This window comes from Anas acuta, chromosome 24, assembly GCF_963932015.1.
Source record: "Anas acuta chromosome 24, bAnaAcu1.1, whole genome shotgun sequence".
In the NCBI taxonomy this organism is placed as follows: domain Eukaryota; kingdom Metazoa; phylum Chordata; class Aves; order Anseriformes; family Anatidae; genus Anas; species Anas acuta.
Window position 1 is genome coordinate 2,266,573 of NC_089002.1, and position 18,319 is coordinate 2,284,891.

The following is an 18,319-nucleotide window of genomic DNA, read 5'->3' on the forward strand; positions in this document are numbered from 1 at the left end:
GAGCAGCGTGAAGCACCCGGGGGGTGACAGCAGGGGCTCCCAAAGCCAACAGAAAGCAGATTTTTCCCCCTTTGCGCCCCATTTTGCTGGTGTCCCATGGCAAAAACCCACCAGGTGGCCAGTTCCAAGTCAGCTCAGGTGGTCCCCGCTGCAGACAGGTCTGTGCCACGCTGCAGCCCCAGCCGGGTGCTCCCAACACAGCGCCCACCTCCTGCCACCAGCAGCCCGTGTCCCACGTCCCGGCCAGCGACACACACACAGCACGTGTCGGGCACCCCCCAGCCTCCCCTGGCGGCCCGGCCGGCCCCTCCGCACCTGATGTCGTCTTCGTTAGCGAAGATGATGACGGCCCGCGCGTGGGAGGTCTCCAGGAGGCGGCGGATGATCTTGTCGAACTCTCCCGGCTTGGGCTCCCGGGGGATCTTGACGGATTGAGCCACGCACACCCCCCCTGAGGCACAGAGCAGCCGGCACTGAGACCCCAGCTCCCACCCCGTGCCCCCCACCCCTTGCCTTCACCCAGTCGCACCAGGGGGTGCTGACACTCCCCAGGTCCCCCCCAGAGCCACCCCACGCTTGGAGCACGTCCTGCGATGGCTGCACCAAGCCTGGGGGGAGCACGGGGAGCACGGGGGGCACAGACCCCCCCATGGGACCCTCCCCTTCCCAGCACCCAGGGCTGGGTTGTGCAAAGGGCTCTGCTTGTGCAACGGGCAAATACTGGATGAAACGGCCCCTGGGGAGAATCGTGGATGTGCCACAGCCCTGGCGGAGTCCCTCAGCCTCGGGACAGCAGCAGCACAGCCCCGCAGGGAGTTTTATTCCCTTCCCTGCAGCCAAGCTCCCCAGCCCCACTCCTCTCCTTCCCCAGGTGCACACCCAGGGACCCCCAGGTGCTTTCTGCCAGGCTGGGGAGAAGCCTCCCAGGCTGATCCCCAAGGCAGCCATGGGATGGTTGCAAAATCAGCTAATTAAAATTAAAAGAGACAGAGGGAAGCTGGCAGCTGGACGAGTCCCTGCGCACGGCTGCCGGGCTCCCAGCCTCCAGCTCAGCAAAGCCAGGGCCCTCCTGCTCCAACGTTTTTGCAGATGCCAATAAAGAAAGAGATGAGAGAGAAAATTAAACATTGCAGGACCTTCTGGATGTAATTGATGGTCTCAATTTGCATAGTAAATGACACGGCTGATGCCTCACCTGCCACTAAAAGATCCCCGCTTAAGCAAAGGTCAGAGCAATTAACAGGCGGGCTGAGAGTCCCCCGATTACAATTACGGCACTGGAGAGGAGCAGGAGGAGCACAGGGAGAGGCCACGAGCCGGAGGCCTCCAGGAGAGGAGGCTTCACTCCCTCCAGCAGGGCTGGGGCACAATGGGGTCGGTTTGCCCCTTGTAGCCCAAAGACCGAGAGAGGGGCTGCCTCCCAGCGCAGCCAAACCACGGAGACTTTTTATTTTATTTTTTTCCCCCTCCGGTAAGAAACCGGGCCAATCTGATGTTTGTTTCCCATCTGGGGAGCCAGATGGATGGAGAGGAGGGAGCTGGATGAACAGACTGCCGGACAGACAGCTCGGCCCGGCGCGGCGGGCAGCAGCAGGCGGTGCCGGCGGGACCGGCACATCCCTGCCTGGGGCACGCGGGGCCAGGCTGAGACGGTGGCTCGGGCTACGCAGCCAGTGCGGCTTAATTACAGTTTCCATAGCAATAAGAGGAAAAAATCCAACCAAAGCAGCAGTTTGCAAACACCAGAGCCTTCCAGGAGCCCCGGCGCGGGCAGGCAGGCGGGCGCACGCACGTGACAGCGCTGGGGACGGTGTGGCACCGTGCCACCGTGTGCCAACACCGTGAGGCTCCCAGTAACGAGGCCTCCAGTAACAAGGCCCCCAGTAACGAGGTTCCCAGTAACGAGCATCCCACAGGCAAGCTGCCTGTTCCTCCATCTGAGCACACACATGAGCAGCACAGGGCCACGGGGGGGCCGTGGCGCGTGCCCAGCATCTGCAGCCCCGCTCCCTTCCCAGCAGGGCCAGAACAAAGCCAGCTTTGGGATTTTGCCAGTGCAGCAGCAGCGGGGGGTCGCCCCCACACATTTATTGCCCTTTTTTTCCCCAGGCAGCAGCTCTGAGCATCCACGCTGCTCAGACAAACGCTGCCGCCAGGTGAGCGCCGGCCAAGGGCTCGCTGCTTGTACGCATGGGATGAGGAGGTGGCGCAAGAGATGGGCCCATAAATAAATAAGAAAGGAGACTAAATCGATAGCAATTCAGAAGTGGCTGAGTTACGCAGCAGCTCTGTTAAATCAAACTAACGAGGAATGTAACCAAAAAAAAAAAAGGATACGGCCAATTAGGGCGTAATGAGGACCTTATTACCGCAGCGGCTGGAGAGCACGGAGCATGCGAGCGGGATGCAGCCAGGCCAGCAGGAGGGAAAAGCGAGGAGGGAAGCCCAGCGAGCCGGCTGGATGCAGCAGGAAAACTGCCCTAAGGATGGACACTGGTGTCTGCAGCTCCTCCAGTTTACTAAAGCTAATTGGGGCTCTCCTTACTTAAAAATAGCAACACAAAAGCAGCCCAGGTGAAAGCCCCAGAGGGTCTGGGAGCCCTCCTCCTGCCCCCATGCAAATGCTGGCAACGCCAATTAATAAATACAGTTTTGCTTCCTAATTAATGGTCTGGGAGAAGTCCAGTGGAGCAGGGGGAGGGAGCAGCTCAGTGCCACCCCGCTCACCTCCAGCAGCCCCAGCTTTTAGCACCTGCATTATTCATGGCCCCCCGGCACTGCGGCAGGGAGGGGGATTTGCCAGGCGGTGCTCCCGCTACCTCCACAACACTGCCTTTAGTCAGAACACTCCTTTGGAGCAAGAAATTAAAGAGATGAGGTGGGGACTGGGAGGCAGCAGCCGCTCTCCCTCCTCCGCCAGGATGGCACAGCACCGCTCCGGGACCCCGGGGCCAGGGAGGAGGCAGGAGCTGAGCTCCTTTTCTCCCCCAGCTTTGGGAGAGAGCCGGAGAGGTGCACGGAGCCTGGGGAAGCACCCCACAGCCTGGAGATGCTCAGAGGTAGGCACCCGGTTTAAGGATGCTCAAGCACTAGATGGTATCCTGCTGATGGGCAGCACCGAGGGGTGCAGAGCTCCTGCAGCAAGAAACAGCCCCAAAAACGGCACAAGCAACAGGATGGCTGTGGGGCCACCCATCTGAACACCAGGAGCCGAACGCCCAGGGGTCTCTCTTCGTCCCCAGGAGCAAAACTGCAACAAACGTGCAGCAGCCCCGTGCGCCCAGCCCAGCAGTGCAAAGCAGCCCCGTGGGCAAAGCCCTCCCCGAGCAGAGCGCAGCCCACGCGGTCCCCAAACACGTGGCCGTGTCCCCCCTGCTCATGTCCCCTCCCGGCGTCCCCACGCTGCTGCCAGCCGCTCGCCCGGGGACTCTCCTCGCTGCGGCAGGGTTAACGCGTGTTGTCAAACACAGGTCAGGGTTTAATCTCCACCATTATGGGCTCGGTGGGAGCGCAGCTGCTCTGGGAAGCGCAGCGCTCAAGTGCCCTCTTGATTGCAGGTAGATAATAAGCTTTTGCTGTCGCTAACATACACCATCAATCAGGGAGCGCTTTGCCCGGGCTCCCTGCAGAGCTGGCGGCTGCGGAGCACTGTGCAAACACCTCGGGTTGGAGCAGTGGGGGCTGATGCAGCCACGCTGCAAACAGGGACGCGCACAGCCCCCCACCCAGCTGGGAATTGCTCCCTGTGCAGCCCGAGGAGGGGATGGGGCCGTGCACAGCCCAGCTGCGGTGGCGTTTTGTAAGCTTGGCAGGAGGCTGCAGCAGCCCCACGCTAGCTTGGCACGGGGACACGCGGGGATGCTGCAAACCCGCAGCCAAGCAGGGGCAGGAGGCCAAGTCCGGGCACCTCTGGCTGCTCCCGCTCCCAGCAAGCCCAATTGCCACTGGGAACACCCGGCAGGTCCCTGTGCCCACACCCAAAACATTGCACGGAGCAGCGGGGAGCACCCACCCCTGACCCAGCCGCACCCCAGCACATGCCCACCCCACGCTGTGCGCTCCCCAGCCTCCCCTTCGCAAATGAGGCCGTTTAAATGAGGTTTCCAAGCCCAGAGTCTTTAATTGGCGAGTCAGTGGCTGCACTTCCCTGCCCTAGGACTCATTATCCATGCCACTTCAAAGCCCCGAGGACCTGACTCATTAGAGGAGAAGTCATTAGGGGCACGTCTCCGTGCCCTCGTGGAGGCAAAGCTCCTGGCAGCGGGGATGGCTTTGGTCTCACCGGGGAGCACGGGGTGAGGGCAGGCGCTGTCCACGCGTCCACCCACCCTCAATGCTGCGGCCACGGGAGGATTTGCACTTTGGGGACATCTCCCCTGGCTTGTGGGTACCCGCAGACAGGCAGGGCTGGGGACAGGAGGGTGATGGGGACAAATTCCCGTGCACAAGTCAGCCGAGCAGGGCAGCATCAGCAAGGCACCCCCCCAGCTCCTCATTACAGGCAGCTCTAATCCCTCCCTCGTTGTGGCAGAGCCCTAACGAGAGCGATGCTCGGATCACCCGTGCATGGAGGCAGCCCCACAGCTCCCAGTCCCACTGTTGTCGTAGCACCCCCGCTACCAGCTCACTTTCTGGGGGAACCTGGGGACACCATCCTATTTCTGTCACCCCAAGCCAGCCCCAGTGCGTCCTCGAGAGCAGCAAGATCTCAGCAACAACTCCAGCACTTCACTGCGAGACGGGCATCAAACCACAGCCCTCCTGGGAACACAAAGCAGGGAGCAGTGACAGCCCCCCAAACCCCACATTTTTGGAGCCCTGTCCCACAAGCTCGGTGGCTGGTCCTCCTCGCACAGCCCGGGTTCCCGGCACACGTCACATCGCATCGAGCCTCCGTCACTGGAGGCTCCTGGCACTCGCTGCCAGCCTCATCCCTGGAACGGGTTCAATTGCTGCTCTTTAGTGCTTTGAAATCTCATCAGACATTATGAATCTGAGCAATTTGCGCCTGCTTTTCAACTGCCTGCGTTGCCAGGCTAAATCAGTAATTAATAAATTTGCAACAGGGGAAAAAGAAAGGGGGGAAAAAAGGCAAGGCTGCGCTCTGCTCCGATCGGGAGCCCGGGGAGGCAGTGCTGTGGTGCAACGGCACCGCGAGGTTCAACTCCTCTGGGCAGTGAGACAACTGAATTTGTGCTCTGTGTTTGGAGTCCAGGTTTCTCCCTTAGGTACCAACCCCACAGACTGTGCCCATGGGAAGGAGCTTCTGCCAAAGACCCCCTGCTTGGGCAGCCCCCCAGTGCTGCGCCTCCTTCCCCCTCACCCTGCTCCAGCCTGGAGCTGGGAAGAGCCAGCAGACTGTGGGATTTTAGGGCTTTAGAACCAGATTTCACCATCTTCCCCCAGCCTACTGTGAGCATCACTCTGCAGAGACCCTCACCCATCACACAACCCCACGAGCTGGGCCTGGAAGTGACAGATCGATCCCAAAAGCAGCACTCCTCCCTTCATTTACCTCATGTACCATAACCATTTATCTCCTCCCTCCTAACCCAAGCCCACAACATGGAGAAGAGAAACGTGCTCTGCTTCACCCCTCACGGCCCCCCTGGGGCCATCGTCCTGCCGTGTGTCACCGCATCGTGGACAGGACAGGGCCCAGCGTGCTCCAAAAATGTGAGGGACCAGCCACCAGCGTGGGCTGCTGCCAAACCCCAGAGTCAGGCTCCGAGCCAGAGCCGTGCGCGCGCCCTGACCCCAACCTCTCCGTCCTGCCTCGCTCTTCTCTTCCAGCACACAAAGGGCTTCCTGTGGGCCATGAAAACAAGGAGTGGAGTTAAGAGGTGGTGTCAGTGGTATTTACAGGCAGATTTCAGGCAGCAAATGCTCCCCAAGCCCTGGATCTGCAGGGAGGTTTTTTCCCAGCCGTGCCCAGTGCTCCCAGTCTGGCCCTGGCTTTCCCCAGTCCCAGCGTGTGGGGTCCTTTGCACGCAGCAGCAGAGAGCCTGAGGGCAGAGAAGGTTATTTTAGGTGGGGAAACTGAGGCACGAGGCTGTTTGGAGCCAGAGGAGAGCCTGGCATCCTGCCTGCCTCCCTCCTGGCTGCATTATAGCACACGGTATTGACCGTAGCGAAAAGAGGCAGAGAGAGGTGGAATAAATAGAAAGCAGCCCAGGAAACATGACTTCAGCCTCTGCGGAGCCTGAAGGAGTCTGGAGACCCAAAGCAGCGATGGCACCAGAGCCCCAGTGAGCAGACCTGTCCCTCGCTGAGCTTGTCCCCACCGGTGGGGGGCTCGTGGACGCTCCCTGTCCCCATCCCACACACAGCACAAGGAAAATGCTGGGATAGGAAAAGTGGCTGCAGCCAGACCCACATGAGCAAGGGATGGGTATAACCAGGCTGGTTCTGGTCTCAGGATGCCGGGGACCTTTCCTGAGCCACGCTGTGGAGGTAGATGCTCAGCTTGAGCCCCAGAGGGGACAGAAAAGCCACCAGCCTCAGAGCAGGAACGGGTTCACCCGAAGCCCAGGCTGCAGATCCAGCCCCGGAGCAGGCACCGTGCCACGAAAAAATTTCCAGCTCCGTGCTGGGTGCTGAGCGGAGGATTTGGCTGGGGAGCGGAGACGCCAGCAGCAAATAGCAGCCCTCCGGTGAGACGCAGTAATTGAGTGCTGACTGCAGAAGAACAGCAATCCTCCGAGATGAAAGGGAGCCGGGCAGCCCTCCTCGCCCGGCTCTGCATTACTGCTAATCACACCTCCTTTCGTCACAGGGCTGAAGGTCACCCGCTTTAATTCCTGCGCTCTTTGCTGGAGGTGGTGGCGTGCCAAAAAAAGTTCTCCCTGCAAGCAGCCCTGAGAAATAACCAGCAGCTGTGCTCCCGTCCATCCCACGGAGGTGGCATCTGCAGGACCGGTGGCATCCGCTCCCCAGGGCAGCCACCTCCACGCTTGCACATCGAATCCTTTGAAATGTGGCACTCGGTGCTGCCTCACACCTTAAGACTCAGGAGTGATGCTGAAGCCCACGTTCAGCATCACCCAAACTTCGTGCGCGGGGCTGCGATCGTCAGATCCCCCTTCGGGGGTGACATTCTGATGCATCGAGCAAAAGTAATGAGCCCGGCTAAAAGCAGAAAGACAGCCATGAATGTCACACGGTAATGAACAAATGCACCGCAAATACATATCAGGCTCTTAACTAAAAATATAGAAAACTCAGCGAAGGATAAAACAATAGAGGGGGGAAATGACAGTGTAAAATTGATCCAGACACATGACTAAGGAGTCGTGCGTTCGCCGAGAAATATTGCCCTCTTCACAAAGCAGAGCGCAGCACATTACGACGCGTGGCATAACACGCTGTGCACACCAGCTAAATTACATAAACATAAATCTAATGCTTCATCTCCAAGAGCTCAGTGACAGCAGAGATGTCAGCACACGCAGAGCCAGGGGACCGTGGACAGGTCTGTCCCTTCCCCCAGGGGACACCCAGGGGCGGTGAGATGCTCTACGAGAGGAGCTTGGGGCACCCGCTGCTGGCCCTGCCCCGCACCTTGGTGCCAAGCTGCACATACAGATAATATCCCCTGTCTTTGCACGATGCTTTGGGGGAGAATGCACTTAAAGTGTTTCAAAATGTCCAAGTAAAACACCCGTTTTTGCAGACATAACATTTTGGCAGTGATAACGCCCAAAAAACCTTTGCTCCCATGCATAATGCCCATCCTGCCATCGGTGCAACCGGCAGCAATTGCCAGGGGCCAGCAAAGTAATTGCAATACATAAAACCTAACGGCCCTCCTGGGTCAGGCTGGCTCAGGAGCCCTTGGCTGCAAGACAGCCCCCGTGGGTCACTCAGCAGAATAACCTGCCCCAGGGCGAACTTCTTCCCAGCCCACCGGCGGCGAGGGGCGAGTTCGTGCCTGGAGCAGAAACGCTTTGCGCTGCAGCAGAAGCCGCTTTAGCACGAAGCTTTGCTAAAAATTGAAACTGAAGGTCAAGTTGATAATGCATCAGAAAGCAAACAGCTTGAATGCTAACTGCTAACTACAGCAATGAGCATTATTGCCTGATGGAAATAAAACCCGACTCCGAACACTCAGGCTTGGCATGAGAAATGAAGCGCAGCGATGTTATGGGGGAGAGCGAGCGCGTCGGCACGCAGGGAGACGCGCGCCCAGCCTGCAGCGCCGTCCCCGTGCCCACCCGTGCCCTGCGGCATCCAGACCCCGTGCCAGCACGCCCGGAGAGCTCTGCGGCTTGACAAACGACAAGCAGAGGCCAGATCCTCGAGCAGCAGCCCTTCTGCATCGCCTTGACAGTCCGGAGGCACCTTGAAGCAGAAATAAATTGCCGGGTCCTTTATGCTGCTGGAGGAGTGGAAATGAGAGCCAGGCATACACGAACAGGCTATAAAAGAAAGGGACGGATCCTTCGCCAGCTCCCAGTGGCTCTGTGCTGGTGTAAAGCCATTTGGTGACAGCAGGGCCATCCAAATTTATGAGGGAACATGGAGAGGCAAAGCAGGCACAGCGAGGCTCTTCCTCAAACCTCGCACAGGGCACAAGGCTGGGGGGATTTTCAAACTAAAAATGCATCCATAAACACACACAGCACGTTCTCGTCCCCATCCTCTCATTACTGACAGCTGCAGAGCTGCCCTCTGTGGGTGCAGGAGCCAGGAAACCCTGAGGACCCCACGCCGGGAGATGCTCAGACCCCACGCAGGCGCCCACGTGCCGGCGGCGTCTCCAGGCCCCGCGTGGCTGCGGCGTTTGATGCACGACAGCTCCTGTACACAAGTGAGCAGGGGAGCAGCGTTACTGCTGATAACGCACGGGCTGCACTCACGCTGCCGTTCTGCCGCAATTACAGTGGAATTATGCTTTTTGATAACTAAATTATCACTAATGCACATAATCGTTGGGTTATGCGGATATACAAATTACAGGACTGCCTCAGTCCCAGATTAATACGCGTGCATTTCAACTCCATGTACACTCGTTTACACTGCAATTATGCCATCATATCATTAACCATCTGGTGATAGGAATTCACGGTAACCACAGGTATCTCAAACCAGAAGCGCTTGTGCTGCAGAGGGACCACCAGTCACAACACCTGCTCCTTAATGGTGCATAATGGAGGGGTTGAACCGGGCCCAATCCCCTGGCCACATCCAGCCCCACACCCAGACCCCACAGGGAAGCGATGGCCAAGATGGAGTGGCTGTGTGATGCTGTGTTCTCCCCAAAATTAAGGCACACCAAGGCTAGATAGAATAACATGGCAGCTGAACCCAACGCTGCTGTCATCTCCCCATGTAACCCACTGGTCCCAGCAGCCCTTCCCCTGTCATGGGACATGGGCAGCCCAGCAGGACCCGCCAGCCCAGGGCAGGCAAGGAAACTCCTTTTCGTGTGGAAAACCCATGCAAAATGCCCCTCATTCCCACAAAAAAGCCTCTTTCCCTTTATTTCCGTCATCAGACAAATCTCGTTATCATCACGAGCCAGATGGGGCTGCTGTTAGCATTTACAAACCCCAGTAGGGTTACTGGTTAAGCTGTTAACAGAGCCATAAACACAGCCCTTCGCTTGCAGCCGAGCATCATTCCCCCCCACGAGCATCCTTCCCACCCCCACGAGCATCCTTTCCCCAATCTGCCGCCCCAGTGCTCCGGGTACCACGCGTGCCCAAGCTGCACACCTGCAGCCCCGTGTATCCCCATTGCACCTGGATTTTGTGTGCTCAGCCACAGCTGTGGCACAGCACGTGCCCCCCAGCGCCGCTTGCACCCGCATCCCCAGCCCGGGGGACACGCACAGCACGCCCCAAGCCGCACGCAGCCGTGCAGACAGCCTCAAGTCATCGCAGCCATCGACTCCGAAACACCCCCACGCGCTCCTCCTGCAGCCGTAGGCCCGTGAAGATTTTTCTGCTTTTCAAGTTAAAATCCTGAAGAGCAGATTCCAGGTTGAATCCCCAGATGGGCTTCTCTGCATATTAAAAGCACAGCCGGTTCCCAGTGCCACGGCGCGCGCGAGAGACAGAATTAACGCTGTTCCTATTTATAGGGCTTTGATTAGGAGCTCGTCACCTAGAAGTTTTTATTCCCTTTATCCATTTATAAGGCCATAACACAGTTTGACTAGCTCCAGATAGGCTGGTGTCCCACCGATTTTGCCAGAACTTAATGTGCCATTCAGACACAGTTAAGCCAGTAATAGGCAGCAGCCTGTACTCTGCAGGGTTTTAACTGCATCAGAAAACACTCTTCAGCTCCCGGCTCGCCCTGCACACACTATGCCGCAGAGGCAAAGCGAAGCTGGGGCGAGGAGCAGCCCCAACAGCCCCTTTGGGGGGTCTTGGGGCAGCTCCAGACCCCCTGAAAGGGTGCACGGAGCCATTGCCTGGGCTGATGCCCACTGCAACAGCACCCACAGCAGCGGTGCCTGGGGGTCCTCGTCCCTCTCAGATGGTCCCTGGGTGGGTGTTTGGCCACCAGCTGGTACCCACGAGCTTTTCCACTGCTCCCAAGGCTGCTAATCCCTCCTAAGCATCCCTGCGCTCCTGTCAGCAAAACGCTTTCTGGCTCCCGACAAATCCTCGCAAAAGAGTTTTGCTGAGCACGGACTTTCCGCCTGTCCAAAGCCTATAGACAAGTTAAAGCACCTGCCCTCAGGGATAATTCCACTAAAATTGGGTGAAGCATGAGCTGGTGCCAACTTTATTTTCTGTTAAAACCTGGGAGTATTTGTAAAAGTCTTTTCTTCTGGAAGGCGCCCAGCTCCGTGCGGAAGGAGGGGGCTGGATCAGCTCGCGCTTGGCAGCCGCCGACCCAGCAGATTTGAGGTCTCCTTGTGCGCAGGGAATGGGATTTCAAGATGCTTTCTGAGAGGAGCTGGCAGCAGTCAGCCAGCCCGCCCTACAGATGGCTGCTCCCATCCCCACTTGGTGACATCCCCATTGCTGGCCATGGGGAGGTGACAAGAGCAGCACCCCCGGACATGCAGCGGTGCTGCACAGGACACACACCCAACCTAGGAACCGGCCACCACAGTGTCCCTACAACTAAACAACCAGCAGAGCAACCCCAAAGCTCTGAGCCCCCAGCACCCCAGGATCATGCCCTAAAGCAGGGCTCCCAACCCTACTCCTGCCATTCCTCAGCTCAGGTCACGACGCCCCAGACCCGTCCCACCACCCCACAACAAGCTGCACGTCACCCAGGTGGTGACCCACCTGGTCACCCAATTGCCTTTTCTGCCCCAAAACCCACACCAAGCCCCCATCACAGGGGGGCAATCTGCTCACCGTCCTCCCTGGACTTCTGGATGAAGGCCTCCACGCCACTCTCCCCGTAGCTGCCCTCGGAGGCCAAGGTGGAGACGTAGTTCCACTTGAGGGCTTTGACGATGTCCACCATGGCTTGGGCCTGGTAGGTGTCGGACGGGACGACGCGGGAGAAGAAGTCGTAGCGGCTGTTGTCACTCAGGTCCGGGGCGGTTGATGCATAGCTGATCTGGGGGATCTGGGACGGAGAAAGATCGGAGTCAGGAGAAAAAGGTCAGCTGCACCCAGCTGCACTGCCCTCACCTGGCCCATGGTCCCCAAATCCCACTCAGGAGGACGCAGGGGGTGGAAATCAAGGAATTGGGAAGCGTCCAGAAGAAACCAGGCCCCCAATCAGCCAAAAACAGAGGTGAAGGAATGGTGTGAGGCCTGCTCACGCCCAGATCCTGGGTATGGCCACAGGAAAGCAGAGGCCACGGGATGACAGGGCGGCCAGGAGAAGGGACCAGCTCCGGCTGGGACCTGCAGCAGCCAAACCCCGGCTGTGATGCCTGGTTTGGCCCCAGGAGGAGGCAGTGGAGAGGCTGAGGGACCCCTCAGTGACACCCAGCAGGGCCTCCAGTATGCCAGAGGCCCCAGAGAAAGCCTTGTTCCTGCCCTGAACTCCACAGCCACGATATTCTGGCCTCCTGCCCCATGAGGGACCGACAGGAGCGCACCCTGCCAGACCCTGTCCAGCCAAGCCATAAATAAGCCTTTTAAATTAATCAGAGCTCCGGCACCTCGCGCAGTACATTAGAGTGATTTAGCACCGGAGGATCATGCGATGCTTAGCACTTACACAGCACTTTACATCTCCAAAACACACCACAGATGTTAATTTATCTTAAAGATGGAAAAGGTTTATTAAATTATCAAGCCCAGGTTCTCCGCACCAGCCTGAAGTTCCCTACTGAAGATGTACCAAAACCAGAGCCAGCCCATCCATCACCTCCGCATCCTACGCCCTGTCGGGCACCACGCACCTCTGCAACGTTCCTCTGCTTTGGCACAGCGCGAGGGCTTGCCAAACCCTGCCCAAAACAGGGACGTGGTTTTGGATTTAGCAGCGATTTAATGGCAGGGGCTGGAGCTCAGCCAGCTGCCGTGGTGCAGCCTGGCCGTGGCTACAGGCACAGCACAAACAGAGGAGGAAAAGCCCAAAGCAACGCTGACCCCAAACTGCTCCGTGCTACAGGGCAAGGGGATGCAGAGCAGCAGTCCCCAGCTGTGGGGGGCCTTTCCTCCCTCTCCCAGTTTAGGAACAATTCAGCAATCGCAGCTTGCAGGAGAACAAACACAGCTGGAGCCACGGGGAGCTGCAATGAGCCCCCAGGATCCCCCAGCTGGGTCATGCCAGATGCCTTAAACCAGCTCAGGCTGAGTTTGGCCTCACCAGTCGCCACTCCTGCATTGAGCAGTTAGCTAATTTGCAGCAGCAGAGGGGAGAACCAGGGGGTGTGGAGAGGTTTGGGGTGCGTAGGCATCCTAGTGCAGGTTGTAAGACCAAGCCACCGCACTGGGAGCCTGAAATGCTGGCACCTGCCTTCTAACGATGGTGCTTCCAACCAACACCTCCCTGGCTAGATACCAGCACAGCCCCATCCCGATGGTGGGGAGCAGCCCCCGACCCAGATCCCAGCACCCAAGGGTGGGGGCTCACCCCAAAGCTGCCCCCTGGACCTGCCCGGCCCTCCCGGCTGCCCCGTCCTACTCCACTCCTGCTCCCAGGCCGTGCTGCAGTTTCTCCTCTGCTTTCCTGTTATTTTCCCCTTTTCCACTCCAGTCCCTCACTCTCTCCATTAAACGTGATACCGGTGTTATAAACCCACGACTCCACCTGAATGCTAAACGGCCCCTGGAAAGGAGCAGCCACCCCTCCACCTACAGCAAAATATGAGAAGGAAAAATGGAGAGAAGGAGAACAAGTGGGAGAGGGAAAGGAAGGAATCTTTATCAAGGCACAAATAGGATTATTCTCTGTGACAATCTGCTTTGTGCTCCTTTCCAAGGGGCTGTGATCTGCTCGTTGGGTATCTGCGACCAGGAGCCGGTGCGTGAGGCCCGATTAAAATTCTGCTCAGCAGGCGAGGCGCTCGTCTAGCAATCATTCATCCTGGGGAGGGAGCTGGGGGATGCTCCGCTCCTTCTCCCCTTTCCTTTTCCCTGCCAGGCTCGCAGCGGTGCCGGGAGGACGGGCAGGGAGGGTCGGGGTGGAGGCACTGCACGAGGAGGCTGGTGTGCAGCGTGCCCATGCAATGGGGCCAGGTGGGTGCGCAAAGCAGCGGTGCCATGTGAGACTCGGGGCAGAAATGGTGCCAAGCTGGCTTTCCACAGGCCATCAAACCCAACTAATTTTTCTCCATGGTTTTAATAGATCCACGCCTCCGCAGCAGGTTGCAGAGGAGGGATGCTTCCCGGATATTCCCCTGGGACACCGCGTCCCATGGAAGTGCCAATGGGCTCCGGCTGAGGCCCAGGGTTGGGATTAACCCCAGGGCACACAGCCTGGTCCAGCCCCTGCGGGGAAGCGGAGCCTAGGCAGTACCTGTTGATCTCCAGGTTATGAACTGGAAGCCGTATTTTAATAAACAAACTGAAAGAGCTTTTCTCCCTCGCTACACTACCTTGGATGGAAGTGAAAATAAAATACCGGTTCCCAAATGACCATTTGATAGATTTCTTCTGCCTTTTTCCCCCTCTGCCTTTTTGATCTCCTGGTTTACAATAGCCCAACTCCCGGCACCAGCTATTTTCTCAGATAAAAGACAAAAGTCCTTTCAGGTCCATGAAAGCAAAATGCGGGCAGGGAATTCAAGGTTCTTAGAAAGAAGGATGCGGGTGGGGGGAGCTGGCAATGCACCTCAGCTGCACATTTGGGCACCGGCACAAGCCCTGAACAAACTCGCAGAGGCACCACGCTGCTCTCAGCTCCTTGCCTGGGTCATTGCCAGACCAGGCTAAATACCACGGTGCTGGTGGAGAAATCAGCGGCATCAGCTCTCCTGCACCCCAGGACTACCTTACCCCATCAAGACCAAGGAGTAACCCTGGGACAGAGGGAAAAACCTCCCTTCTCCTTCATTTTGAACAAAAATGGGGTCACCATCATTCAGAAACACCCCCAGCCTTGAGAAAAGCTCCCCCAGGGTAGGAGAGCAGGCAGAAGCCATGGTTAGGGGTACAGTCCTGCCCCCCAAGCCCCTGGGTCAGATTTGCCCTCGGGGCACCAGTGTGGTCAACCTCAAACTCTCCCCCGACACCTCCACCGCAAAAGCACCTGGGCTCGAAACCCATTTCATCAGCACCGGCTGACGATAGCGCAGCGTTTTGTCTAACAGCAGCATTTTGTCTAACAGCAGAGGATCATAATCTGCTCCAGATTGGAAAGCTTCAGACAAAGGCAGCAACTTGAGCACGGCCCCCAGCCGGGGTTTGCAGGGATGCGGTGCTCCGACCCCACTGCTCCTTGCACCACTGCCCCTGCACCACAGACGGGGTCAGGAGCAGCTAATTCCCTAACCATAATTATTAATTTCATGCGTATCTTATGCCAACCTCTGGTTCACAGACAAGATGGAATTGATTTAATTAGAATTTCCATCATTGAGCCATTTGGACAGCGGCTTTTAATTAGGGAGAGCACAAAGCACCGCAGGGGCTGGGGGAACGAGGGGGCTGCGCGGAGCCAGCTCAGCCCTTGTCACTATTGGTTTCCCCAGATGGAAACGGGGGCCAGGGCAAGCAAATCACTCCAGCATCCCAAACAGCACCCTGTCATGGAGCTGATAACAAATTCCTCCAGTTCCCAGCCCCAGCTGCTGCGGGGTGACACGCGACAGCCACGCTCGAGGGGGGACAGCTTGGGGCAGGGAGCGATGAGCTCCCCGTCCTGCCCACCCCTTTGCCAAAACCTGATAAACCAAGCCAGTTGCTTGGCTGCATCCTATTTTTTTTCCCAAAAAAAACAAGCTCCCAACCTAGCCAAGAGCAAAGCTCAGGGTGCAGGGAGCTGCGGTCGCTGCCCTTCATCGGGCTCCTCACCAACCCTGCCGCCCTCCTCCTCCTCCTCGCCCAGCGGTGCCGGGGGAGCTGCCGTGGCCGGGGCAGCCCGGGGGAGCCGGGGAGGCTGCAATTCGTTTTAATAAACCCGGAGCAGAACGAGGAAATGAACTGGCAGCAACAGAGCGGGTGATTAATCAGAGCGTCCCCCAGCCGCTTTCCACCTCCCCGTCTTCATGAAGGTTATTTACCCGCTAAGCAGCGCCGCGTGGTGCGCAGGGCAACGCTCGCTCCACCACCTCCCTTCCACCACTCCAGGGCTCGGCACTGGGGGCCGGATCCTGCTCCGCACCCCCGGCCAGCAAAACCCCCCTGTGCGTGCAGGCACATGGGCACGCACAGCTCCCGCTGCATGCGATGGGCCAGCGTCCTCCATTAGGTGGATTAATCATGCTGTACAACACCCCGGTGCTAAAATGAACTCGAGAACTCGCTGCAGAGAAGGAAACGAGCGCCTCTAAGTGTCGGGTGCGTGCCCAGCGCCTCCGCTCACCCTGGATGCTCCTCGCCCCAGCTGAGTGCACGGGTGCTCCTTGTGCCCCAGCTCGCTCAGGACGGGATCAAAAAGCACAGCCCGGGCCCTGATGCAGCTTTTGGGGAGTCGCATTTGCAGGGGATGGACCTGGTTTCTTTTACACCATCGTCGCCGTGGTCATTCAGGAGAAAGTGGGTAGTGCTGAGGCTGGAGAGCCAGCAGACAGGGGTGGGAAGGAGCTGGAGCGTGCCAGAAAGCTCTGGCAGTGACGACAGACAGATGCTATCGCAAGGAGGCGAGAGCAGGGATTTGAGGGGAGGTTTTTCTGCATGCAGAGCTGCGAGGAGTGATGAAACCAGCTTGGACAGAGGATGCCGCATCTGCAAGTTGTTCCGCTGATGTACAGCTTTAATTAGGCAATGGCAGCTAACGAAGGACACGTTATTTATTTATGGAGCATGGGAGCGACGAAACCCCTGCCAGGGATGCGCCGAGCCCTCCCTGCCAATGGCTTTGGGCTGGCGGGGAGGGGATGGAGCAGAGCGGGGCGCACGGGAAGGGAGCACAGCACGGGGCGAGGAGACCACAGCACCCCCAAACAGGGGCCAGCTGGAGGAGGGCAGGGGCTGCTGAGACCCCATCCCACCCAGGGCTCTGCAGCACCACGGCCAAAACCCTCCCAGCAGGGCAAGGGGAGCCCGAACCACAGCACGAAGCAGACACAGCGTGGGTGCAAGCGTGCACAGAGATCCTGGGGCAGGCAGAGGGGGAGCTGCTCAGCCCCCAGACCCACGAGCCTCATCCTGCACCCAGGGGTACCCCCGGTGCTCCCTCCGTGCCCCCATTTCGGCTGTACCCTGCACAAAGGGTGCCCCAGCACTTCGCAGTCCCGGGGCTGATGCAGGAGCCAAATCTCTGGCTCCAGCCCAGGAGCGAGCATCGTCCCTCGAGGGGACAGGAAAAGGCAAAACTGTGAGCGCAGCCGTGCCCGGGGAGGCAAACGCTTTGCTGAACCTCTGAGCGGAGCCGCCCGCGCTTAAAGGTCAGCGGCAGCGTGAAATGGAAGTTGCCTGATTTTCATTTTAAGCATGTCCGTGCCATAAACCCACTATTTGAATAACAAAGAGCGACGGCGGGCAGGCAGCGCGGGGCAGGGCTGGACTTGACATCCCGCGGGAGCGATGCCCCCGTGCTGGGGCCACCAGCGCCTGGCAGGGAGATGGGGACAGCGAGTCCCAGGGCTCCCAGTTGAGCTGAGGGCCGGGTCCCCACACTGGGGACACCGAGGCTTGAGACATGTCCCCACTGGGCCACCACCAGTGCCAGGGTGCATCGGGGTTCAGCAACATCCCCCTGCATGGTCACAGATGCTTTGTCCAAGCAGCAAAATTGGAGGAGAAAGGGAAAAAAAAATAGCCCAACCCACCCCAAAACAGCTCCCCCCGCTCCTCCAGCTGTCACTCTCCTGCCTCCTTCCTCACTGCCTCCCCCCCTGAAGTGAGCATTCAATCTTTTTTTGTCTCGGCAAATAGCTTTTAAGTTCCTCCCGCTCTCTCTAATTTATATTATTTTAATTATTGAATAGCCCTCTCGCTCGTCGCCTGGAACATTAACACGTTTTTTTTTTTAAAAGGGACCCAGAAAAATCAAACTCCATCAGCGATCTGTTTTTCAGTCTCTGCTAACAGCCTCCAGCCCTCCCAGGAGGGCGCAGCGCTCCGCACACCGGGCGGGCAGGCAGGAGGATGAGGAGGGGGAACGGGAGGAAGGCAGCCAGCCCCCGAGGAAGGGAGGGTTTCGAGGCTCGGGAGGGGGAGGCAGCGTGCGTAACGCCAGCTCGGGGCTTCCACCGCTGCCGGGCGCGCAGCCTGTTTGCATTTCTCTCTGCCTTTTGCTGCTGAGGGGGCTCTTGTTCAAACATTCGCTCTAGCCCCAGGACATTGCTGCGGATAAATAAATGCACAGCGAGGGGGATGTAATTATAAACTCCTCGGTTTTCCTGCAGCTGGAGCGGAGGAGAGCGATGGGAGAGGCAGCCCGCAGCCAGCGCCACGGCCACAGGCACCCCGCTCCCCTCCGCACACCCAGGGCCAGGGGCAAAGCCAGCGGTGTCCCCAGTTTGTCCCCGGGCACAGAGCGGTCGCCTCCGTCCCCTCCTGGCACCCTGCAGCCGGCAGCAATAAATGCAGCTCCCATCCCAGCAATAAATGCGGCTCCCCAGCAATTTGGCTAAGGTGTCACCTTACCTCTGGTCCCCTCAGGTGACACCCCAGGAGAGGGCCGGGGAGCTCCCCAAGCGAGGCTGAGCCCTCTCCATCCCTGGGGGGTTCTCAGCATCCACTGGGACCAAGCCCTGAGCAGCCCGGGCTGAACCCAGCAGGGTGCAGGCAGCTGGGATGGAGCCCCCCAGGTCCCTTCCAGCCCTGTGGTCTCATCCTGC

The 18,319-nt window shown here is 58.5% G+C and overlaps 1 protein-coding gene across 1 annotated transcript in view; it reads right to left on the reverse strand.

The window, feature by feature from the left end:
• The window catches only part of GRM4 (glutamate metabotropic receptor 4), a 43,808-nt gene that overhangs the window by 16,652 nt on the left and 8,837 nt on the right, over window positions 1–18,319 (reverse strand). Inside the window, exons 3-4 of the mRNA XM_068659952.1 lie at window positions 11,325–11,541; window positions 316–451 (exon numbers count right to left, since the gene is read on the reverse strand). Coding sequence (XP_068516053.1) covers window positions 316–451; window positions 11,325–11,541 — 353 coding nt within the window. The remainder of the gene's footprint in view (window positions 1–315; window positions 452–11,324; window positions 11,542–18,319) is intronic.